At 46.6% G+C, this 26,259-nt stretch overlaps 1 protein-coding gene across 1 annotated transcript in view; it reads left to right on the top strand.

Moving 5' to 3' along the window:
- The window catches only part of erlin1 (ER lipid raft associated 1), a 52,678-nt gene that overhangs the window by 21,690 nt on the left and 4,729 nt on the right, over positions 1 to 26,259 (top strand). Inside the window, exons 5-7 of the mRNA XM_046359116.1 lie at positions 24,158 to 24,219; positions 24,357 to 24,482; positions 24,569 to 24,642. Of these exons, the coding sequence (XP_046215072.1) occupies positions 24,158 to 24,219; positions 24,357 to 24,482; positions 24,569 to 24,642 (262 nt within the window). The remainder of the gene's footprint in view (positions 1 to 24,157; positions 24,220 to 24,356; positions 24,483 to 24,568; positions 24,643 to 26,259) is intronic.

The raw sequence follows: 26,259 nt of genomic DNA, 5'->3' as shown, positions 1-26,259 counted from the left end.
GGTGGAGGACGTTGACCATGTTTCTGATGTGTTTGTGTGGTGGAGGACATTGACCATGTTCGTGACCATGTTTCTGATGTGTTTGTGTGTGTGCTTGTGTGGTGGAGGACGTTGACCATGTTCGTGACCATGTTTCTGATGTGTGTGTGCTTGTGTGGTGGCGGACATTGACCATGTTCGTGACCATGTTTCTGATGTGTTTGTGTGTGTGCTTGTGTGGTGGAGGACGTTGACCATGTTCGTGACCATGTTTCTGATGTGTTTGTGTGGTGAAGGACATTGAACATGTTCGTGACCATGTTTCTGATGTTTTTTGTGTGGTGGAGGACATTGACCATGTTCGTGACCATGTTTCTGATGTGTTTGTGTGGTGGAGGACATTGACCATGTTTCTGATGTGTTTGTGTGTGTGCTTGTGTGGTGGAGGACGTTGACCATGTTCGTGACCATGTTTGTGTGTGTGCTTGTGTGGTGGAGGACATTGACCATGGTCGTGACCATGTTTCTGATGTGTTTGTGTGTGTGCTTGTGTGGTGGAGGACGTTGACCATGTTCGTGACCATGTTTCTGATGTGTTTGTGTGGTGGAGGACATTGACCATGTTCGTGACCATGTTTTTGTGTTTGTGTGTGTTTGTGTGGTGGAGGACATTGACCATGTTCGTGACCATGTTTCTGATGTGTTTGTGTGTGTGCTTGTGTGGTGGAGGACGTTGACCATGTTCGTGACCATGTTTCTGATGTGATTGTGTGTGTGTTTGTGTGGTGGAGGACGTTGACCATGTTCGTGACCATGTTTCTGATGTGTTTGTGTGGTGGAGGACGTTGACCATGTTCGTGACCATGTTTCTGATGTGTTTGTGTGTGTGCTTGTGTGGTGGAGGACGTTGACCATGTTCGTGACCATGTTTCTGATGTGTTTGTGTGTGTGCTTGTGTGGTGGAGGACGTTGACCATGTTCGTGACCATGTTTCTGATGTGTTTGTGTGTGTGTTTGTGTGGTGGAGGACGTTGACCATGTTCGTGACCATGTTTCTGATGTGTTTGTGTGTGTGCTTGTGTGGTGGAGGACGTTGACCATGTTCGTGACCATGTTTCTGATGTGTTTGTGTGTGTGCTTGTGTGGTGGATGACGTTGACCATGTTCGTGACCATGTTTCTGATGTGTTTGTGTGTGTGCTTGTGTGGTGGAGGACGTTGACCATGTTCGTGACATGTTTCTGATGTGTTTGTGTGTGTGCTTGTGTGGTGGAGGACGTTGACCATGTTCGTGACCATGTTTTCTGTGTGTGTGTTTGTGTGGTGGAGGACATTGACCATGTTCGTGACCATGTTTCTGATGTGTTTGTGTGGTGGAGGACATTGACCATGTTCGTGACCATGTTTCTGATGTGTTTGTGTTGTGGTGGGACATTGACCATGTTCGTGACCATGTTTCTGATGTGTTTGTGTGGTGGAGGACATTGACCATGTTCGTGACCATGTTTCTGATGTGTTTGTGTGGTGGAGGACATTGACCATGTTCGTGACCATGTTTCTGATGTGTTTGTGTGGTGGAGGACATTGACCATGTTCGTGACCATGTTTCTGATGTGTGTGTGTGCTTGTGTGGTGGAGGACGTTGACCATGTTCGTGACCATGTTTTTGATGTTTTTGTGTGTGTGCTTGTGTGGTGGAGGACGTTGACCATGTTCGTGACCATGTTTCTGATGTGTTTGTGTGGTGGAGGACATTGACCATGTTCGTGACCATGTTTCTGATGTGTTTGTGTGGTGGAGGACATTGACCATGTTCGTGACCATGTTTCTGATGTGTTTGTGTGGTGGAGGACGTTGACCATGTTCGTGACCATGTTTCTGATGTGTTTGTGTGGTGGAGGACATTGACCATGTTCGTGACCATGTTTCTGATGTGTTTGTGTGTGTGCTTGTGTGGTGGAGGACGTTGACCATGTTCGTGACCATGTTTCTGATGTGTTTGTGTGTGTGTGCTTGTGTGGTTGAGGACGTTGACCATGTTCGTGACCATGTTTCTGATGTGTTTGTGTGTGTGCTTGTGTGGTGGAGGACATTGACCATGTTCGTGACCATGTTTCTGATGTGTTTGTGTGGTGAAGGACATTGACCATGTTCGTGACCATGTTTCTGATGTTTTTTGTGTGGTGGAGGACATTGACCATGTTCGTGACCATGTTTCTGATGTGTTTGTGTGTGTGCTTGTGTGGTGGAGGACGTTGACCATGTTCGTGACCATGTTTCTGATGTGTTTGTGTGTGTGCTTGTGTGGTGGAAGACGTTGACCATGTTCGTGACCATGTTTCTGATGTGTTTGTGTGTGTGCTTGTGTGGTGGAGGACGTTGACCATGTTCGTGACCATGTTTCTGATGTGTTTGTGTGTGTGCTTGTGTGGTGGAGGACGTTGACCATGTTCGTGACCATGTTTCTGATGTGTTTGTGTGCGTGCTTGTGTGGTGGATGACGTTGACCATGTTCGTGACCATGTTTCTGATGTGTTTGTGTGTGTGCTTGTGTGGTGGAGGACGTTGACCATGTTCGTGACCATGTTTCTGATGTGTTTGTGTGTGTGCTTGTGTGGTGGAGGACGTTGACCATGTTCGTGACCATGTTTCTGATGTGTTTGTGTGGTGGAGGACATTGACCATGTTTGACCATGTTTCTGATGTGTTTGTGTGGTGGAGGACATTGACCATGTTCGTGACCATGTTTCTGATGTGTTTGTGTGTGTTTGTGTGTTTGTGTGGTGGAGGACATTGACCATGTTCGTGACCATGTTTCTGATGTGTTTGTGTGGTGGAGGACATTGACCATGTTCGTGACCATGTTTCTGATGTGTTTGTGTGGTGGAGGACGTTGACCATGTTCGTGACCATGTTTCTGATGTGTTTGTGTGTGTGCTTGTGTGGTGGAGGACGTTGACCATGTTCGTGACCATGTTTCTGATGTGTTTGTGTGTGTGCTTGTGTGGTGGAGGACGTTGACCATGTTCGTGACCATGTTTCTGATGTGTTTGTGTGTGTGCTTGTGTGGTGGAGGACGTTGACCATGTTCGTGACCATGTTTCTGATGTGTTTGTGTGTGTGCTTGTGTGGTGGAGGACGTTGACCATGTTCGTGACCATGTTTCTGATGTGTTTGTGTGTGTGCTTGTGTGGTGGAGGACGTTGACCATGTTCGTGACCATGTTTCTGATGTGTTTGTGTGTGTGCTTGTGTGGTGGAGGACGTTGACCATGTTCGTGACCATGTTTCTGATGTGTTTGTGTGGTGGAGGACATTGACCATGTTTGTGACCATGTTTCTGATGTGTTTGTGTGGTGGAGGACATTGACCATGTTCGTGACCATATTTCTGATGTGTTTGTGTTTGCTTGTGTGGTGGAGGACGTTGACCATGTTCGTGACCATGTTTCTGATGTGTTTTGTGTGTGCTTGTGTGGTGGAGGACGTTGACCATGTTCGTGACCATGTTTCTGATGTTTTGTGTGTGCTTGTGTGGTGGAGGACGTTGACCATGTTCGTGACCATGTTTCTGATGTGTTTGTGTGTGTGCTTGTGTGGTGGAGGACGTTGACCATGTTCGTGACCATGTTTCTGATGTGTTTGTGTGTGTGCTTGTGTGGTGGAGGACGTTGACCATGTTCGTGACCATGTTTCTGATGTGTTTGTGTGTGTGCTTGTGTGGTGGAGGACGTTGACCATGTTCGTGACCATGTTTCTGATGTGTTTGTGTGTGTGCTTGTGTGGTGGAGGACGTTGACCATGTTCGTGACCATGTTTCTGATGTGTTGTGTGTGTGCTTGTGTGGTGGAGGACGTTGACCATGTTCGTGACCATGTTTCTGATGTGTTTGTGTGTGTGCTTGTGTGGTGGAGGACGTTGACCATGTTCGTGACCATGTTTCTGATGTGTTTGTGTGTGTGCTTGTGTGGTGGAGGACGTTGACCATGTTCGTGACCATGTTTCTGATGTGTTTGTGTGGTGGAGGGACATTGACCATGTTCGTGACCATGTTTCTGATGTGTTTGTGTGGTGGAGGACATTGACCATGTTCGTGACCATGTTTCTGATGTGTTTGTGTGGTGGAGGACATTGACCATGTTCGTGACCATGTTTCTGATGTGTTTGTGTGGTGGAGGACATTGACCATGTTCGTGACCATGTTTCTGATGTGTTTGTGTGGTGGAGGACGTTGACCATGACCATGTTTCTGATGTGTTTGTGTGGTGGAGGACATTGACCATGTTCGTGACCATGTTTCTGATGTGTGTGTGTGTGCTTGTGTGGTGGAGGACGTTGACCATGTTCGTGACCATGTTTCTGATGTGTTTTGTGTGTGTGCTTGTGTGGTGGAGGACGTTGACCATGTTCGTGACCATGTTTCTGATGTGTTTGTGTGGTGGAGGACATTGACCATGTTCGTGACCATGTTTCTGATGTGTTTGTGTGGTGGAGGACATTGACCATGTTCGTGACCATGTTTCTGATGTGTTTGTGTGGTGGAGGACGTTGACCATGTTCGTGACCATGTTTCTGATGTGTTTGTGTGGTGGAGGACATTGACCATGTTCGTGACCATGTTTCTGATGTGTTTGTGTGTGTGCTTGTGTGGTGGAGGACGTTGACCATGTTCGTGACCATGTTTCTGATGTGTTTTTGTGTGTGTGCTTGTGTGGTGGAGGACGTTGACCATGTTCGTGACCATGTTTCTGATGTGTTTGTGTGTGTGCTTGTGTGGTGGAGGACATTGACCATGTTCGTGACCATGTTTCTGATGTGTTTGTGTGGTGAAGGACATTGACCATGTTCGTGACCATGTTTCTGATGTTTTTTGTGTGGTGGAGGACATTGACCATGTTCGTGACCATGTTTCTGATGTGTTTGTGTGTGTGCTTGTGTGGTGGAGGACGTTGACCATGTTCGTGACCATGTTTCTGATGTGTTTGTGTGTGTGCTTGTGTGGTGGAGGACGTTGACCATGTTCGTGACCATGTTTCTGATGTGTTTTGTGTGTGTGTGTGGTGGAGGACGTTGACCATGTTCGTGACCATGTTTCTGATGTGTTTGTGTGTGTGCTTGTGTGGTGGAGGACGTTGACCATGTTCGTGACCATGTTTCTGATGTGTTGTGTGCGTGCTTGTGTGGTGGAGGACGTTGACCATGTTCGTGACCATGTTTCTGATGTGTTGTGTGTGTGCTTGTGTGGTGGAGGACGTTGACCATGTTCGTGACCATGTTTCTGATGTGTTTGTGTGTGTGCTTGTGTGGTGGAGGACGTTGACCATGTTCGTGACCATGTTTCTGATGTGTTTGTGTGGTGGAGGACGTTGACCATGTTCGTGACCATGTTTCTGATGTGTTTGTGTGGTGGAGGACATTGACCATTTCTGATGTGTTTCTGATGTGTTTGTGTGGTGGAGGACATTGACCATGTTCGTGACCATGTTTCTGATGTGTTTGTGTGGTGGAGGACATTGACCATGTTCGTGACCATGTTTCTGATGTGTTTTGTGTGTGAGGACATTGACCATGTTCGTGACCATGTTTCTGATGTTTTTGTGTGGTGGAGGACGTTGACCATGTTTCTGACCATGTTTCTGATGTGTTTGTGTGGTGGAGGACGTTGACCATGTTCGTGACCATGTTTCTGATGTGTTTGTGTGTGTGCTTGTGTGGTGGAGGACGTTGACCATGTTCGTGACCATGTTTCTGATGTGTTTTTGTGTGTGCTTGTGTGGTGGAGGACGTTGACCATGTTCGTGACCATGTTTCTGATGTGTTTGTGTGTGTGCTTGTGTGGTGGAGGACGTTGACCATGTTCGTGACCATGTTTCTGATGTGTTTGTGTGTGTGCTTGTGTGGTGGAGGACGTTGACCATGTTCGTGACCATGTTTCTGATGTGTTTGTGTGGTGGAGGACATTGACCATGTTCTGATGTGTTTGTGACCATGTTTCTGATGTGTTTGTGTGGTGGAGGACATTGACCATGTTCGTGACCATGTTTCTGATGTGTTTGTGTGGTGGAGGACATTGACCATGTTTGACCATGTTTCCTGATGTGTTTGTGTGGTGGAGGACATTGACCATGTTCGTGACCATGTTTCTGATGTGTTTGTGTGTGTGCTTGTGTGGTGGAGGACGTTGACCATGTTCGTGACCATGTTTCTGATGTGTTTGTGTGTGCTTGTGTGGTGGAGGACGTTGACCATGTTCGTGACCATGTTTCTGATGTGTTTGTGTGTGTGCTTGTGTGGTGGAGGACGTTGACCATGTTCGTGACCATGTTTCTGATGTGTTTGTGTGGTGGAGGACATTGACCATGTTCGTGACCATGTTTCTGATGTGTTTTTGTGTGGTGGGTGACCATGTTTGACCATGTTTCTGATGTGTTTGTGTGGTGGAGGACATTGACCATGTTTCTGACCATGTTTCTGATGTGTTTGTGTGGTGGAGGACGTTGACCATGTTCGTGACCATGTTTCTGATGTGTTTGTGTGTGTGCTTGTGTGGTGGAGGACGTTGACCATGTTCGTGACCATGTTTCTGATGTGTTTGTGTGTGTGCTTGTGTGGTGGAGGACGTTGACCATGTTCGTGACCATGTTTCTGATGTGTTTGTGTACGTGCTTGTGTGGTGGAGGACGTTGACCATGTTCGTGACCATGTTTCTGATGTGTTTGTGTGTGTGCTTGTGTGGTGGAGGACGTTGACCATGTTCGTGACCATGTTTCTGATGTGTTTGTGTGTGTGCTTGTGTGGTGGAGGACGTTGACCATGTTCGTGACCATGTTTCTGATGTGTTTGTGTGGTGGAGGACATTGACCATGTTCGTGACCATGTTTCTGATGTGTTTGTGTGGTGGAGGACATTGACCATGTTCGTGACCATGTTTCTGATGTGTTTGTGTGGTGGAGGACATTGACCATGTTCGTGACCATGTTTCTGATGTGTTTGTGTGGTGGAGGACATTGACCATGTTCGTGACCATGTTTCTGATGTGTTTGTGTGTGTGCTTGTGTGGTGGAGGACGTTGACCATGTTCGTGACCATGTTTCTGATGTGTTTGTGTGTGTGCTTGTGTGGTGGAGGACGTTGACCATGTTCGTGACCATGTTTCTGATGTGTTTGTGTGTGTGCTTGTGTGGTGGAGGACGTTGACCATGTTCGTGACCATGTTTCTGATGTGTTTGTGTGGTGGAGGACATTGACCATGTTCGTGACCATGTTTCTGATGTGTTTGTGTGGTGGAGGACATTGACCATGTTCGTGACCATGTTTCTGATGTGTTTGTGTGGTGGAGGTCATTGACCATGTTCGTGACCATGTTTGTGTGGTGGAGGACATTGACCATGTTCGTGACCATGTTTCTGATGTGTTTGTGTGGTGGAGGACGTTGACCATGTTCGTGACCATGTTTCTGATGTGTTTGTGTGGTGGAGGACATTGACCATGTTCGTGACCATGTTTCTGATGTGTGTGTGTGCTTGTGTGGTGGAGGACGTTGACCATGTTCGTGACCATGTTTCTGATGTGTTTGTGTGTGTGCTTGTGTGGTGGAGGACGTTGACCATGTTTCTGATGTGTTTGTGTGGTGGAGGACATTGACCATGTTCGTGACCATGTTTCTGATGTGTTTGTGTGGTGGAGGACATTGACCATGTTCGTGACCATGTTTCTGATGTGTTTGTGTGGTGGAGGACGTTGACCATGTTCGTGACCATGTTTCTGATGTGTTTGTGTGGTGGAGGACATTGACCATGTTCGTGACCATGTTTCTGATGTGTTTGTGTGTGTGCTTGTGTGGTGGAGGACGTTGACCATGTTCGTGACCATGTTTCTGATGTGTTTGTGTGCGTGCTTGTGTGGTGGAGGACGTTGACCATGTTCGTGACCATGTTTCTGATGTGTTTGTGTGTGTGCTTGTGTGGTGGAGGACGTTGACCATGTTCGTGACCATGTTTCTGATGTGTTTGTGTGTGTGCTTGTGTGGTGGAGGACGTTGACCATGTTCGTGACCATGTTTCTGATGTGTTTGTGTGGTGGAGGACATTGACCATGTTCGTGACCATGTTTCTGATGTGTTTGTGTGGTGGAGGACGTTGACCATGTTGTGACCATGTTTCTGATGTGTTTGTGTGGTGGAGGACATTGACCATGTTCGTGACCATGTTTCTGATGTGTTTGTGTGGTGGAGGACATTGACCATGTTCGTGACCATGTTTGTGTGGTGGAGGACATTGACCATGTTCGTGACCATGTTTCTGATGTGTTTGTGTGGTGGAGGACGTTGACCATGTTCGTGACCATGTTTCTGATGTGTTTGTGTGGTGGAGGACATTGACCATGTTCGTGACCATGTTTCTGATGTGTTTGTGTGTGTGTGCTTGTGTGGTGGAGGACGTTGACCATGTTCGTGACCATGTTTCTGATGTGTTTGTGTGTGTGCTTGTGTGGTGGAGGACGTTGACCATGTTCGTGACCATGTTTCTGATGTGTTTGTGTGGTGGAGGACATTGACCATGTTCGTGACCATGTTTCTGATGTGTTTGTGTGGTGGAGGACATTGACCATGTTCGTGACCATGTTTCTGATGTGTTTGTGTGGTGGAGGACGTTGACCATGTTCGTGACCATGTTTCTGATGTGTTTGTGTGGTGGAGGACATTGACCATGTTCGTGACCATGTTTCTGATGTGTGTGTGTTTGTGTGGTGGAGGACGTTGACCATGTTTGTGACCATGTTTCTGATGTGTTTGTGTGTGTGCTTGTGTGGTGGAGGACGTTGACCATGTTCGTGACCATGTTTCTGATGTGTTTGTGTGTGTGTGTGGAGGACGTTGACCATGTTCGTGACCATGTTTCTGATGTGTTTGTGTGTGTGCTTGTGTGGTGGAGGACCATGTTGACCATGTTCGTGACCATGTTTCTGATGTGTTTGTGTGGTGGAGGACATTGACCATGTTCGTGACCATGTTTCTGATGTGTTTGTGTGGTGGAGGACATTGACCATGTTGTGACCATGTTTCTGATGTGTTTGTGTGGTGGAGGACATTGACCATGTTCGTGACCATGTTTCTGATGTGTTTGTGTGGTGGAGGACATTGACCATGTTCGTGACCATGTTTCTGATGTGTTTGTGTGGTGGAGGACATTGACCATGTTCGTGACCATGTTTCTGATGTGTTTGTGTGGTGGAGGACATTGACCATGTTCGTGACCATGTTTCTGATGTGTTTGTGTGGTGGAGGACATTGACCATGTTCGTGACCATGTTTCTGATGTGTTTGTGTGGTGGAGGACGTTGACCATGTTCGTGACCATGTTTCTGATGTGTTTGTGTGGTGGAGGACATTGACCATGTTCGTGACCATGTTTCTGATGTGTTTGTGTGTGTGTGCTTGTGTGGTGGAGGACATTGACCATGTTCGTGACCATGTTTCTGATGTGTTTGTGTGTGTGCTTGTGTGGTGGAGGACGTTGACCATGTTCGTGAGCATGTTTCTGATGTGTTTGTGTGCGTGCTTGTGTGGTGGAGGACGTTGACCATGTTCGTGACCATGTTTCTGATGTGTTTGTGTGCGTGCTTGTGTGGTGGATGACGTTGACCATGTTCGTGACCATGTTTCTGATGTGTTTGTGTGTGTGCTTGTGTGGTGGAGGACGTTGACCATGTTCGTGACTATGTTTCTGATGTGTTTGTGTGTGTGCTTGTGTGGTGGAGGACGTTGACCATGTTCGTGACCATGTTTCTGATGTGTTTGTGTGGTGGAGGACATTGACCATGTTCGTGACCATGTTTCTGATGTGTTTGTGTGGTGGAGGACATTGACCATGTTCGTGACCATGTTTCTGATGTGTTTGTGTGGTGGAGGACATTGACCATTGACCATGTTCGTGACCATGTTTCTGATGTGTTTGTGTGGTGGAGGACATTGACCATGTTCGTGACCATGTTTCTGATGTGTTTGTGTGGTGGAGGACGTTGACCATGTTCGTGACCATGTTTCTGATGTGTTTGTGTGGTGGAGGACATTGACCATGTTCGTGACCATGTTTCTGATGTGTTTGTGTGTGTGTGCTTGTGTGGTGGAGGACGTTGACCATGTTCGTGACCATGTTTCTGATGTGTTTGTGTGTGTGCTTGTGTGGTGGAGGACGTTGACCATGTTCGTGACCATGTTTCTGATGTGTTTGTGTGGTGGAGGACATTGACCATGTTCGTGACCATGTTTCTGATGTGTTTGTGTGGTGGAGGACATTGACCATGTTCTTGACCATGTTTCTGATGTGTTTGTGTGGTGGAGGACGTTGACCATGTTCGTGACCATGTTTCTGATGTGTTTGTGTGGTGGAGGACATTGACCATGTTCGTGACCATGTTTCTGATGTGTTTGTGTGTGTGCTTGTGTGGTGGAGGACGTTGACCATGTTCGTGAGCATGTTTCTGATGTGTTTGTGTGTGTGCTTGTGTGGTGGAGGACGTTGACCATGTTCGTGACCATGTTTCTGATGTGTATGTGTGCGTGCTTGTGTGGTGGATGACGTTGACCATGTTCGTGACCATGTTTCTGATGTGTTTGTGTGTGTGCTTGTGTGGTGGAGGACATTGACCATGTTCGTGACCATGTTTCTGATGTGTTTGTGTGGTGAAGGACATTGACCATGTTCGTGACCATGTTTCTGATGTTTTTTGTGTGGTGGAGGACATTGACCATGTTCGTGACCATGTTTCTGATGTGTTTGTTTGTGTGCTTGTGTGGTGGAGGACGTTGACCATGTTCGTGACCATGTTTCTGATGTGTTTGTGTGTGTGCTTGTGTGGTGGAGGACGTTGACCATGTTCGTGACCATGTTTCTGATGTGTTTGTGTGTGTGCTTGTGTGGTGGAAGACGTTGACCATGTTCGTGACCATGTTTCTGATGTGTTTGTGTGTGTGCTTGTGTGGTGGAGGACATTGACCATGTTCGTGACCATGTTTCTGATGTGTTTGTGTGGTGGAGGACATTGACCATGTTCGTGACCATGTTTCTGATGTGTTTGTGTGTGTGCTTGTGTGGTGGAGGACGTTGACCATGTTCGTGACCATGTTTCTGATGTGTATGTGTGCGTGCTTGTGTGGTGGATGACGTTGACCATGTTCGTGACCATGTTTCTGATGTGTTTGTGTGTGTGCTTGTGTGGTGGAAGACGTTGACCATGTTCGTGACTATGTTTCTGATGTGTTTGTGTGTGTGCTTGTGTGGTGGAGGACGTTGACCATGTTCGTGACCATGTTTCTGATGTGTTTGTGTGGTGGAGGACATTGACCATGTTCGTGACCATGTTTCTGATGTGTTTGTGTGGTGGAGGACATTGACCATGTTCGTGACCATGTTTCTGATGTGTTTGTGTGGTGGAGGACATTGACCATGTTCGTGACCATGTTTCTGATGTGTTTGTGTGGTGGAGGACATTGACCATGTTCGTGACCATGTTTCTGATGTGTTTGTGTGGTGGAGGACGTTGACCATGTTTGTGACCATGTTTCTGATGTGTTTGTGTGTGTGCTTGTGTGGTGGAGGACGTTGACCATGTTCGTGACCATGTTTCTGATGTGTTTGTGTGGTGGAGGACATTGACCATGTTCGTGACCATGTTTCTGATGTGTTTGTGTGGTGGAGGACATTGACCATGTTCGTGACCATGTTTCTGATGTGTTTGTGTGGTGGAGGACATTGACCATGTTCGTGACCATGTTTCTGATGTGTTTGTGTGGTGGAGGACATTGACCATGTTTGTGACCATGTTTCTGATGTGTTTGTGTGTGTGCTTGTGTGGTGGAGGACGTTGACCATGTTCGTGACCATGTTTCTGATGTGTTTGTGTGTGTGGTGGAGGACGTTGACCATGTTTGTGACCATGTTTCTGATGTGTTTGTGTGTGTGCTTGTGTGGTGGAGGACGTTGACCATGTTCGTGACCATGTTTCTGATGTGTTTGTGTGGTGGAGGACATTGACCATGTTCGTGACCATGTTTCTGATGTGTTTGTGTGGTGGAGGACATTGACCATGTTCGTGACCATGTTTCTGATGTGTTTGTGTGGTGGAGGACATTGACCATGTTCGTGACCATGTTTCTGATGTGTTTGTGTGGTGGAGGACATTGACCATGTTCGTGACCATGTTTCTGATGTGTTTGTGTGGTGGAGGACGTTGACCATGTTCGTGACCATGTTTCTGATGTGTTTGTGTGTGTGCTTGTGTGGTGGAGGACGTTGACCATGTTCGTGAGCATGTTTCTGATGTGTTTGTGTGCGTGCTTGTGTTGTGGAGGACGTTGACCATGTTCGTGACCATGTTTCTGATGTGTTTGTGTGCGTGCTTGTGTGGTGGATGACGTTGACCATGTTCGTGACCATGTTTCTGATGTGTTTGTGTGTGTGCTTGTGTGGTGGAGGACGTTGACCATGTTCGTGACCATGTTTCTGATGTGTTTGTGTGTGTGCTTGTGTGGTGGAGGACGTTGACCATGTTCGTGACCATGTTTCTGATGTGTTTGTGTGGTGGAGGACATTGACCATGTTCGTGACCATGTTTCTGATGTGTTTGTGTGGTGGAGGACATTGACCATGTTCGTGACCATGTTTCTGATGTGTTTGTGTGGTGGAGGACGTTGACCATGTTCGTGACCATGTTTCTGATGTGTTTGTGTGGTGGAGGACGTTGACCATGTTCGTGACCATGTTTCTGATGTGTTTGTGTGGTGGAGGACGTTGACCATGTTCGTGACCATGTTTCTGATGTGTTTGTGTGGTGGAGGACATTGACCATGTTCGTGACCATGTTTCTGATGTGTTTGTGTGTGTGTGCTTGTGTGGTGGAGGACGTTGACCATGTTCGTGACCATGTTTCTGATGTGTGTGTGCTTGTGTGGTGGAGGACGTTGACCATGTTCATGACCATGTTTCTGATGTGTTTGTGTGGTGGAGGACATTGACCATGTTCGTGACCATGTTTCTGATGTGTTTGTGTGGTGGAGGACATTGACCATGTTCGTGACCATGTTTCTGATGTGTTTGTGTGGTGGAGGACGTTGACCATGTTCGTGACCATGTTTCTGATGTGTTTGTGTGGTGGAGGACATTGACCATGTTCGTGACCATGTTTCTGATGTGTTTGTGTGTGTGCTTGTGTGGTGGAGGACGTTGACCATGTTCGTGAGCATGTTTCTGATGTGTTTGTGTGTGTGCTTGTGTGGTGGAGGACGTTGACCATGTTCGTGACCATGTTTCTGATGTGTATGTGTGCGTGCTTGTGTGGTGGATGACGTTGACCATGTTCGTGACCATGTTTCTGATGTGTTTGTGTGTGTGCTTGTGTGGTGGAGGACATTGACCATGTTCGTGACCATGTTTCTGATGTGTTTGTGTGGTGAAGGACATTGACCATGTTCGTGACCATGTTTCTGATGTTTTTGTGTGGTGGAGGACATTGACCATGTTCGTGACCATGTTTCTGATGTGTTTGTTTGTGTGCTTGTGTGGTGGAGGACGTTGACCATGTTCGTGACCATGTTTCTGATGTGTTTGTGTGTGTGCTTGTGTGGTGGAGGACGTTGACCATGTTCATGACCATGTTTCTGATGTGTTTGTGTGTGTGCTTGTGTGGTGGAAGACGTTGACCATGTTCGTGACCATGTTTCTGATGTGTTTGTGTGTGTGCTTGTGTGGTGGAGGACGTTGACCATGTTCGTGAGCATGTTTCTGATGTGTTTGTGTGTGTGCTTGTGTGGTGGAGGACGTTGACCATGTTCGTGACCATGTTTCTGATGTGTATGTGTGCGTGCTTGTGTGGTGGATGACGTTGACCATGTTCGTGACCATGTTTCTGATGTGTTTGTGTGTGTGCTTGTGTGGTGGAAGACGTTGACCATGTTCGTGACTATGTTTCTGATGTGTTTGTGTGTGTGCTTGTGTGGTGGAGGACGTTGACCATGTTCGTGACCATGTTTCTGATGTGTTTGTGTGGTGGAGGACATTGACCATGTTCGTGACCATGTTTCTGATGTGTTTGTGTGGTGGAGGACATTGACCATGTTCGTGACCATGTTTCTGATGTGTTTGTGTGGTGGAGGACGTTGACCATGTTCGTGACCATGTTTCTGATGTGTTTGTGTGGTGGAGGACATTGACCATGTTCGTGACCATGTTTCTGATGTGTTTGTGTGGTGGAGGACGTTGACCATGTTCGTGACCATGTTTCTGATGTGTTTGTGTGTGTGCTTGTGTGGTGGAGGACGTTGACCATGTTCGTGACCATGTTTCTGATGTGTTTGTGTGGTGGAGGACATTGACCATGTTCGTGACCATGTTTCTGATGTGTTTGTGTGGTGGAGGACATTGACCATGTTCGTGACCATGTTTCTGATGTGTTTGTGTGGTGGAGGACATTGACCATGTTCGTGACCATGTTTCTGATGTGTTTGTGTGGTGGAGGACATTGACCATGTTCGTGACCATGTTTCTGATGTGTTTGTGTGGTGGAGGACGTTGACCATGTTCGTGACCATGTTTCTGATGTGTTTGTGTGGTGGAGGACATTGACCATGTTCGTGACCATGTTTCTGATGTGTTTGTGTGTGTGTGCTTGTGTGGTGGAGGACGTTGACCATGTTCGTGACCATGTTTCTGATGTGTTTGTGTGTGTGCTTGTGTGGTGGAGGACGTTGACCATGTTCGTGACCATGTTTCTGATGTGTTTGTGTGGTGGAGGACATTGACCATGTTCGTGACCATGTTTCTGATGTGTTTGTGTGGTGGAGGACATTGACCATGTTCGTGACCATGTTTCTGATGTGTTTGTGTGGTGGAGGACATTGACCATGTTCGTGACCATGTTTCTGATGTGTTTGTGTGGTGGAGGACATTGACCATGTTCGTGACCATGTTTCTGATGTGTTTGTGTGGTGGAGGACGTTGACCATGTTCGTGACCATGTTTCTGATGTGTTTGTGTGGTGGAGGACATTGACCATGTTCGTGACCATGTTTCTGATGTGTTTGTGTGGTGGAGGACATTGACCATGTTCGTGACCATGTTTCTGATGTGTTTGTGTGGTGGAGGACGTTGACCATGTTTGTGACCATGTTTCTGATGTGTTTGTGTGGTGGAGGACATTGACCATGTTCGTGACCATGTTTCTGATGTGTTTGTGTGTGTGCTTGTGTGGTGGAGGACGTTGACCATGTTCGTGAGCATGTTTCTGATGTGTTTGTGTGTGTGCTTGTGTGGTGGAGGACGTTGACCATGTTCGTGACCATGTTTCTGATGTGTTTGTGTGCGTGCTTTTGTGTGGTGGAGGACGTTGACCATGTTCGTGACCATGTTTCTGATGTGTTTGTGTGTGTGCTTGTGTGGTGGAGGACGTTGACCATGTTCGTGACCATGTTTCTGATGTGTTTGTGTGGTGGAGGACATTGACCATGTTCATGACCATGTTTCTGATGTGTTTGTGTGTGTGCTTGTGTGGTGGAGGACGTTGACCATGTTCGTGACCATGTTTCTGATGTGTTTGTGTGTGTGCTTGTGTGGTGGAGGATGTTGACCATGTTCGTGACCATGTTTCTGATGTGTTTGTGTGTGTGCTTGTGTGGTGGAAGACGTTGACCATGTTCGTGACCATGTTTCTGATGTGTTTGTGTGTGTGCTTGTGTGGTGGAGGACGTTGACCATGTTCGTGAGCATGTTTCTGATGTGTTTGTGTGTGTGCTTGTGTGGTGGAGGACGTTGACCATGTTCGTGACCATGTTTCTGATGTGTATGTGTGCGTGCTTGTGTGGTGGATGACGTTGACCATGTTCGTGACCATGTTTCTGATGTGTTTGTGTGTGTGCTTGTGTGGTGGAGGACATTGACCATGTTCGTGACCATGTTTCTGATGTGTTTGTGTGGTGAAGGACATTGACCATGTTCGTGACCATGTTTCTGATGTTTTTTGTGTGGTGGAGGACATTGACCATGTTCGTGACCATGTTTCTGATGTGCTTGTGTGTGTGCTTGTGTGGTGGAGGACGTTGACCATGTTCGTGAGCATGTTTCTGATGTGTTTGTGTGCGTGCTTGTGTGGTGGAGGACGTTGACCATGTTCGTGACCATGTTTCTGATGTGTTTGTGTGTGTGTTTGTGTGTGTGCTTGTGTGGTGGAGGACGTTGACCATGTTCGTGACCATGTTTCTGATGTGTTTGTGTGTGTGCTTGTGTGGTGGAGGACGTTGACCATGTTCGTGACCATGTTTCTGATGTGTTTGTGTGTGTGCTTGTGTGGTGGAAGACGTTGACCATGTTCGTGACCATGTTTCTGATGTGTTTGTGTGTGTGCTTGTGTGGTGGAGGACGTTGACCATGTTCGTGAGCATGTTTCTGATGTGTTTGTGTGTGTGCTTGTGTGGTGGAGGACGTTGACCATGTTCGTGACCATGTTTCTGATGTGTATGTGTGCGTGCTTGTGTGGTGGATGACGTTGACCATGTTCGTGACCATGTTTCTGATGTGTTTGTGTGTGTGCTTGTGTGGTGGAAGACGTTGACCATGTTCGTGACTATGTTTCTGATGTGTTTGTGTGTGTGCTTGTGTGGTGGAGGACGTTGACCATGTTCGTGACCATGTTTCTGATGTGTTTGTGTGGTGGAAGACGTTGACCATGTTCGTGACTATGTTTCTGATGTGTTTGTGTGTGTGCTTGTGTGGTGGAGGACGTTGACCATGTTCGTGACCATGTTTCTGATGTGATTGTGTGTGTGCTTGTGTGGTGGAGGACGTTGACCATGTTCGTGACCATGTTTCTGATGTGTTTGTGTGGTGGAGGACATTGACCATGTTCGTGACCATGTTTCTGATGTGTTTGTGTGGTGGAGGACATTGACCATGTTCGTGACCATGTTTCTGATGTGTTTGTGTGGTGGAGGATGTTGACCATGTTCGTGACCATGTTTCTGATGTGTTTGTGTGGTGGAGGACATTGACCATGTTCGTGACCATGTTTCTGATGTGTTTGTATGTGTGTGCTTGTGTGGTGGAGGACGTTGACCATGTCCGTGACCATGTTTCTGATGTGATTGTGTGTGTGCTTGTGTGGTGGAGGACGTTGACCATGTTCGTGACCATGTTTCTGATGTGTTTGTGTGGTGGAGGACATTGACCGTGTTTGTGTGGTGGAGGACATTGACCATGTTCGTGACCATGTTTCTGATGTGTTTGTGTGGTGGAGGACATTGACCATGTTCGTGACCATGTTTCTGATGTGTTTGTGTGGTGGAGGACATTGACCATGTTCGTGACCATGTTTCTGTGTTTGTGTGGTGGAGGACGTTGACCATGTTCGTGACCATGTTTCTGATGTGTTTGTGTGGTGGAGGACATTGACCGTGTTTGTGTGGTGGAGGACATTGACCATGTTCGTGACCATGTTTCTGATGTGTTTGTGTGGTGGAGGACGTTGACCATGTTTGTGACCATGTTTCTGATGTGTTTGTGTGGTGGAGGACATTGACCATGTTCGTGACCATGTTTCTGATGTGTTTGTGTGTGTGCTTGTGTGGTGGAGGACGTTGACCATGTTCGTGACCATGTTTCTGATGTGTTTGTGTGGTGGAGGACATTGACCATGTTCGTGAGCATGTTTCTGATGTGTTTGTGTGTGTGCTTGTGTGGTGGAGGACATTGACCATGTTCGTGACCATGTTTCTGATGTGTTTGTGTGCGTGCTTTTGTGTGGTGGAGGACGTTGACCATGTTCGTGACCATGTTTCTGATGTGTTTGTGTGTGTGCTTGTGTGGTGGAGGACGTTGACCATGTTCGTGACCATGTTTCTGATGTGTTTGTGTGTGTGCTTGTGTGGTGGAGGACGTTGACCATGTTCGTGACCATGTTTCTGATGTGTTTGTGTGTGTGCTTGTGTGGTGGAGGACGTTGACCATGTTCGTGACCATGTTTCTGATGTGTTTGTGTGGTGGAGGACATTGACCATGTTCGTGACCATGTTTCTGATGTGTTTGTGTGGTGGAGGACATTGACCATGTTCGTGACCATGTTTCTGATGTGTTTGTGTGGTGGAGGACATTGACCATGTTCGTGACCATGTTTCCGATGTGTTTGTGTGGTGGAGGACATTGACCATGTTCGTGACCATGTTTCTGATGTGTTTGTGTGTGTGCTTGTGTGGTGGAGGACGTTGACCATGTTCGTGAGCATGTTTCTGATGTGTTTGTGTGCGTGCTTGTGTGGTGGAGGACGTTGACCATGTTCGTGACCATGTTTCTGATGTGTTTGTGTGCGTGCTTGTGTGGTGGAGGACGTTGACCATGTTCGTGACCATGTTTCTGATGTGTTTGTGTGTGTGCTTGTGTGGTGGAGGACGTTGACCATGTTCGTGACCATGTTTCTGATGTGTTTGTGTGGTGGAGGACATTGACCATGTTCGTGACCATGTTTCTGATGTGTTTGTGTGGTGGAGGACATTGACCATGTTCGTGACCATGTTTCTGATGTGTTTGTGTGGTGGAGGACATTGACCATGTTCGTGACCATGTTTCTGATGTGTTTGTGTGGTGGAGGACATTGACCATGTTCGTGACCATGTTTGTGTGGTGGAGGACATTGACCATGTTCGTGACCATGTTTCTGATGTGTTTGTGTGGTGGAGGACATTGACCATGTTCGTGACCATGTTTCTGATGTGTTTGTGTGTGTGCTTGGGTGGTGGAGGACATTGACCATGTTCGTGACCATGTTTCTGATGTGTTTGTGTGTGTGGTGGAGGACGTTGACCATGTTTGTGACCATGTTTCTGATGTGTTTGTGTGTGTGCTTGTGTGGTGGAGGACGTTGACCATGTTCGTGACCATGTTTCTGATGTGTTTGTGTGGTGGAGGACATTGACCATGTTCGTGACCATGTTTCTGATGTGTTTGTGTGTGTGTTTGTGTGGTGGAGGACGTTGACCATGTTTGTGACCATGTTTCTGATGTGTTTGTGTGGTGGAGGACATTGACCATGTTCGTGACCATGTTTCTGATGTGTTTGTGTGTGTGCTTGTGTGGTGGAGGACGTTGACCATGTTCGTGACCATGTTTCTGATGTGTTTGTGTGTGTGTGCTTGTGTGGTTGAGGACGTTGACCATGTTCGTGACCATGTTTCTGATGTGTTTGTGTGTGTGGTGGAGGACGTTGACCATGTTCGTGACCATGTTTCTGATGTGTTTGTGTGGTGGAGGACATTGACCATGTTCGTGACCATGTTTCTGATGTGTTTGTGTGGTGGAGGACATTGACCATGTTCGTGACCATGTTTCTGATGTGTTTGTGTGGTGGAGGACGTTGACCATGTTCGTGACCATGTTTCTGATGTGTTTGTGTGTGTGGTGGAGGACGTTGACCATGTTTGTGACCATGTTTCTGATGTGTTTGTGTGTGTGCTTGTGTGGTGGAGGACGTTGACCATGTTCGTGACCATGTTTCTGATGTGTTTGTGTGGTGGAGGACATTGACCATGTTCGTGACCATGTTTCTGATGTGTTTGTGTGTGTGTTTGTGTGGTGGAGGACGTTGACCATGTTTGTGACCATGTTTCTGATGTGTTTGTGTGTGTGTTTGTGTGGTGGAGGACATTGACCATGTTCGTGACCATGTTTCTGATGTGTTTGTGTGTGTGCTTGTGTGGTGGAGGACGTTGACCATGTTCGTGACCATGTTTCTGATGTGTTTGTGTGTGTGTGCTTGTGTGGTTGAGGACGTTGACCATGTTCGTGACCATGTTTCTGATGTGTTTGTGTGTGTGCTTGTGTGGTGGAGGACATTGACCATGTTCGTGACCATGTTTCTGATGTGTTTGTGTGGTGAAGGACATTGACCATGTTCGTGACCATGTTTCTGATGTTTTTTGTGTGGTGGAGGACATTGACCATGTTCGTGACCATGTTTCTGATGTGTTTGTGTGTGTGCTTGTGTGGTGGAGGACGTTGACCATGTTCGTGACCATGTTTCTGATGTGTTTGTGTGTGTGCTTGTGTGGTGGAGGATGTTGACCATGTTCGTGACCATGTTTCTGATGTGTTTGTGTGGTGGAGGACATTGACCATGTTCGTGACCATGTTTCTGATGTGTTTGTGTGGTGGAGGACATTGACCATGTTTGTGACCATGTTTCTGATGTGTTTGTGTGGTGGAGGACATTGACCATGTTCGTGACCATGTTTCTGATGTGTTTGTGTGTGTGCTTGTGTGGTGGAGGACGTTGACCATGTTCGTGACCATGTTTCTGATGTGTTTGTGTGTGTGCTTGTGTGGTGGAGGACGTTGACCATGTTCGTGACCATGTTTCTGATGTGTTTGTGTGTGTGCTTGTGTGGTGGAGGACGTTGACCATGTTCGTGACCATGTTTCTGATGTGTTTGTGTGTGTGCTTGTGTGGTGGAGGACGTTGACCATGTTCGTGACCATGTTTCTGATGTGTTTGTGTGGTGGAGGACATTGACCATGTTCGTGACCATGTTTCTGATGTGTTTGTGTGTGTGTTTGTGTGGTGGAGGACATTGACCATGTTCGTGACCATGTTTCCGATGTGTTTGTGTGGTGGAGGACATTGACCATGTTCGTGACCATGTTTCTGATGTGTTTGTGTGTGTGCTTGTGTGGTGGAGGACGTTGACCATGTTCGTGAGCATGTTTCTGATGTGTTTGTGTGCGTGCTTGTGTGGTGGAGGACGTTGACCATGTTCGTGACCATGTTTCTGATGTGTTTGTGTGCGTGCTTGTGTGGTGGAGGACGTTGACCATGTTCGTGACCATGTTTCTGATGTGTTTGTGTGGTGGAGGACATTGACCATGTTCGTGACCATGTTTCTGATGTGTTTGTGTGGTGGAGGACATTGACCATGTTCGTGACCATGTTTCTGATGTGTTTGTGTGGTGGAGGACATTGACCATGTTCGTGACCATGTTTCTGATGTGTTTGTGTGGTGGAGGACATTGACCATGTTCGTGACCATGTTTCTGATGTGTTTGTGTGGTGGAGGACATTGACCATGTTCGTGACCATGTTTGTGTGGTGGAGGACATTGACCATGTTCGTGACCATGTTTCTGATGTGTTTGTGTGGTGGAGGACGTTGACCATGTTCGTGACCATGTTTCTGATGTGTTTGTGTGGTGGAGGACATTGACCATGTTCGTGACCATGTTTCTGATGTGTTTGTGTGTGTGCTTGTGTGGTGGAGGACGTTGACCATGTTCGTGACCATGTTTCTGATGTGTTTGTGTGGTGGAGGACATTGACCATGTTCGTGACCATGTTTCTGATGTGTTTGTGTGGTGGAGGACATTGACCATGTTCGTGACCATGTTTCTGATGTGTTTGTGTGGTGGAGGACGTTGACCATGTTCGTGACCATGTTTCTGATGTGTTTGTGTGGTGGAGGACATTGACCATGTTCGTGACCATGTTTCTGATGTGTTTGTGTGTGTGCTTGTGTGGTGGAGGACGTTGACCATGTTCGTGACCATGTTTCTGATGTGTTTGTGTGTGTGGTGGAGGACGTTGACCATGTTTGTGACCATGTTTCTGATGTGTTTGTGTGTGTGCTTGTGTGGTGGAGGACGTTGACCATGTTCGTGACCATGTTTCTGATGTGTTTGTGTGGTGGAGGACATTGACCATGTTCGTGACCATGTTTCTGATGTGTTTGTGTGTGTGTTTGTGTGGTGGAGGACGTTGACCATGTTTGTGACCATGTTTCTGATGTGTTTGTGTGTGTGCTTGTGTGGTGGAGGACGTTGACCATGTTCGTGACCATGTTTCTGATGTGTTTGTGTGTGTGGTGGAGGACGTTGACCATGTTTGTGACCATGTTTCTGATGTGTTTGTGTGTGTGCTTGTGTGGTGGAGGACGTTGACCATGTTCGTGACCATGTTTCTGATGTGTTTGTGTGGTGGAGGACATTGACCATGTTCGTGACCATGTTTCTGATGTGTTTGTGTGGTGGAGGACATTGACCATGTTCGTGACCATGTTTCTGATGTGTTTGTGTGGTGGAGGACGTTGACCATGTTCGTGACCATGTTTCTGATGTGTTTGTGTGGTGGAGGACATTGACCATGTTCGTGACCATGTTTCTGATGTGTTTGTGTGTGTGCTTGTGTGGTGGAGGACGTTGACCATGTTCGTGACCATGTTTCTGATGTGTTTGTGTGTGTGCTTGTGTGGTGGAGGACGTTGACCATGTTCGTGACCATGTTTCTGATGTGTTTGTGTGTGTGCTTGTGTGGTGGAGGACGTTGACCATGTTCGTGACCATGTTTCTGATGTGTTTGTGTGGTTGAGGACGTTGACCATGTTCGTGACCATGTTTCTGATGTGTTTGTGTGGTGGAGGACATTGACCATGTTCGTGACCATGTTTCTGATGTGTTTGTGTGGTGGAGGACATTGACCATGTTCGTGACCATGTTTCTGATGTGTTTGTGTGGTGGACGTTGACCATGTTCGTGACCATGTTTCTGATGTGTTTGTGTGGTGGAGGACGTTGACCATGTTCGTGACCATGTGTTTGTGTGTGTGCTTGTGTGGTGGAGGACATTGACCATGTTCGTGACCATGTTTCTGATGTGTTTGTGTGGTGGAGGACATTGACCATGTTCGTGACCATGTTTCTGATGTGTTTGTGTGGTGGAGGACGTTGACCATGTTCGTGACCATGTTTCTGATGTGTTTGTGTGGTGGAGGACATTGACCATGTTCGTGACCATGTTTCTGATGTGTTTGTGTGTGTGCTTGTGTGGTGGAGGACGTTGACCATGTTCGTGACCATGTTTCTGATGTGTTTGTGTGTGTGCTTGTGTGGTGGAGGACGTTGACCATGTTCGTGACCATGTTTCTGATGTGTTTGTGTGTGTGCTTGTGTGGTGGAGGACGTTGACCATGTTCGTGACCATGTTTCTGATGTGTTTGTGTGGTTGAGGACGTTGACCATGTTCGTGACCATGTTTCTGATGTGTTTGTGTGGTGGAGGACATTGACCGTGTTCGTGACCATGTTTCTGATGTGTTTGTGTGGTGGAGGACGTTGACCATGTTCGTGACCATGTGTTTGTGTGTGTGCTTGTGTGGTGGAGGACGTTGACCATGTTCGTGACCATGTTTCTGATGTGTTTGTGTGTGTGTTTGTGTGGTGGAGGACGTTGACCATGTTCGTGACCATGTTTCTGATGTGTTTGTGTGGTGGAGGACGTTGACCATGTTCGTGACCATGTTTCTGATGTGTTTGTGTGGTGGAGGACATTGACCATGTTCGTGACCATGTTTCTGATGTGTTTGTGTGGTGGAGGACATTGACCATGTTCGTGACCATGTTTCTGATGTGTTTGTGTGGTGGAGGACGTTGACCATGTTCGTGACCATGTTTCTGATGTGTTTGTGTGGTGGAGGACATTGACCATGTTCGTGACCATGTTTCTGATGTGTTTGTGTGTGTGCTTGTGTGGTGGAGGACGTTGACCATGTTCGTGACCATGTTTCTGATGTGTTTGTGTGTGTGGTGGAGGACGTTGACCATGTTTGTGACCATGTTTCTGATGTGTTTGTGTGTGTGCTTGTGTGGTGGAGGACGTTGACCATGTTCGTGACCATGTTTCTGATGTGTTTGTGTGGTGGAGGACATTGACCATGTTCGTGACCATGTTTCTGATGTGTTTGTGTGGTGGAGGACGTTGACCATGTTCGTGACCATGTTTCTGATGTGTTTGTGTGGTGGAGGACGTTGACCATGTTCGTGACCATGTGTTTGTGTGTGTGTTTGTGTGGTGGAGGACGTTGACCATGTTCGTGACCATGTTTCTGATGTGTTTGTGTGGTGGAGGACGTTGACCATGTTCGTGACCATGTTTCTGATGTGTTTGTAATAATAATAATAATAATAATATGCCATTTAGCAGACGCGTGTTTGTGTGTGTGTTTGTGTGGTGGAGGACGTTGACCATGTTCGTGACCATGTTTCTGATGTGTTTGTGTGGTGGAGGATGTTGACCATGTTCGTGACCATGTTTCTGATGTGTTTGTGTGGTGGAGGATATTGACCATGTTCGTGACCATGTTTCTGATGTGTTCTCTCCACAGTGGGGGAGTGATGATCTACTTTGACCGTATAGAGGTGGTCAACATGCTGGTGCCCTCATCTGGTAAGACCTTCAGAACTACTAGCTAACAGAGTGGATCCCTAGGACACCTACGTTGTCCCCGTTGCTATGTAGTTGGAAAGGGGGGGGGTGACGTTTCTACTTTCCTAGTGTATACTAACCTCTCTCTCTCTTCACAGTGGTGGACACAGTGAAGAACTATACAGCTGATTATGACAAAACTCTAATTTTCAACAAGATTCACCACGAACTCAACCAATTCTGCAGCGTACACACTTTACAGGAGGTCTACATTGAGCTGTTTGGTGAGCACTCACTCACTCACTTGTATATCTGCTGAGACACTTTCTATACATCAGTCTAATAACTCTTATTTTTTTTGGTTTGTCAGACATCATTGATGAGAACCTGAAAATCGCTCTGCAGAAAGACCTAAACTCTATGGCGCCTGGACTGACGATACAGGTACACACACACCAGGATTGGGGTTGATTCCATTCCAACTCAGGTGAGTTTGTGTCAGGGTTGGGGTCAATTCCCATTTAAGTCAGTCAATTCAGGAAGTAAAGTGAAATTACCACTTTGCGCCAAGTTTACTTCCTGAATTGACTGAATTAAATGGGAATTGACCCCAACCCTGACACAAACACACACTCACCTGAGTGGTCGGGTGCATTCAGCAGGAAGCACTGTTTTGGAACATTCAGTTAATAATATGTTATGTAGAACAATAATGCCTCTCTGACATGTAGAATAAGGAATCGCATCATTGCTATTTGTGGCACTTCTATCTGCAGCATTTGACAATCAGGGCCTAAAATTAACACCTGCCAAATGCGGGTAGATTTTGTCATTGGCAGGTAATATCTCTATTTCACCAGCCACGTTGGCGGGTGGTCTGTGTTCCACAGTGCCCAAGTATGATCACATTTATAGCAAAAATAAATGCTGCAGTAGCTGTTTTCAAAGTATCTGGCGTTTTAGTTTCATAGCTGGTAAATTAATCACACAAAGTCAAAGCACTCCACTGAACAAAAATATAATCTACTTTGACCATATAGAGGTAGTCAATACTCTCAAATTTTGTGCACAAATTTGTTTACAACCCTGTTAGTGAGCAATTCTCCTTTGCCAAGTTAATCCATCCACCTGGCAGATGTGGCATATCAAGAAGCTTGTTAAACAGCATGCTCATTACACAGGTGCACCTTGTGCTGGGACAATAAAAGGCCACCTTAAAAGGTGCAGTTTTGTCACACAAAATAATGCCACAGATGTCTCAAGTTTTGAGGGAGAATGTGGAATTGGCACGCTGACTGCAGGAATGTCCACAAGAGCTGTTGCCAGAGAATTGAATGAATGTTAATTTCTCTACTGTAAACGGCCTTCAACGAATTTGGCAGTACATCCAACCAACCTCACAACCACAGACTACGTGTAACCATGCCACCCATGGCTGCACCCCCGCCCTGTCATGTGAAATCCATAGATTAGGGTCTAATGAATTTATTTCAATTGGCTTAGTTGCTTTATATGAACTGTATATCAGTAAAATATTTGAAATTGTTGAATGTTGTTCAGTGTACGAATTTTACAATGGCCTATCCCACCTCGCTCTGCAACATTGCCTGGGTTGGGTCTGTGTGCATGTAAAGAGCTGAGTGAAATATTCATTTTTAGAAGTGCTGCACACATATAAAAGTTGGTCTCATTGACTTGAAAAGAAAGTCTACGAAAGTGAGACTGTCAATGTGTTTCTTGGCTATTTACATTTGAGAAGATAAAGCAGCTACTAGTCAGACTCATTCTCACAGGCACAAACGTATTTTTTTATTTCACCTTTATTTAACCAGGTAGGCTAGATGAGAACAAGTTCTCATTTGCAACTGCGACCTGGCCAAGATGAAGCAAAGCAGTTCGACACATACAACAACACAGAGTTACACATGGATTAAATAAAACATAGTCAATAATACAGTAGAACAAAAGAAAACAAAGTCTATATACAGTGAGTGTAAATTAAGTAAGATAAGGGAGTTAAGGCAATAAATAGGCCATGATGGCGAAGTAATTACAATATAG

The sequence above is a fragment of the Oncorhynchus gorbuscha genome, linkage group LG08 (assembly GCF_021184085.1).
Source record: "Oncorhynchus gorbuscha isolate QuinsamMale2020 ecotype Even-year linkage group LG08, OgorEven_v1.0, whole genome shotgun sequence".
Classification (NCBI taxonomy): Eukaryota; Metazoa; Chordata; class Actinopteri; order Salmoniformes; family Salmonidae; genus Oncorhynchus; species Oncorhynchus gorbuscha.
Note: the sequence above shows the minus strand (reverse complement) of the source record. Positions and strands in the feature narration are given on the sequence as shown.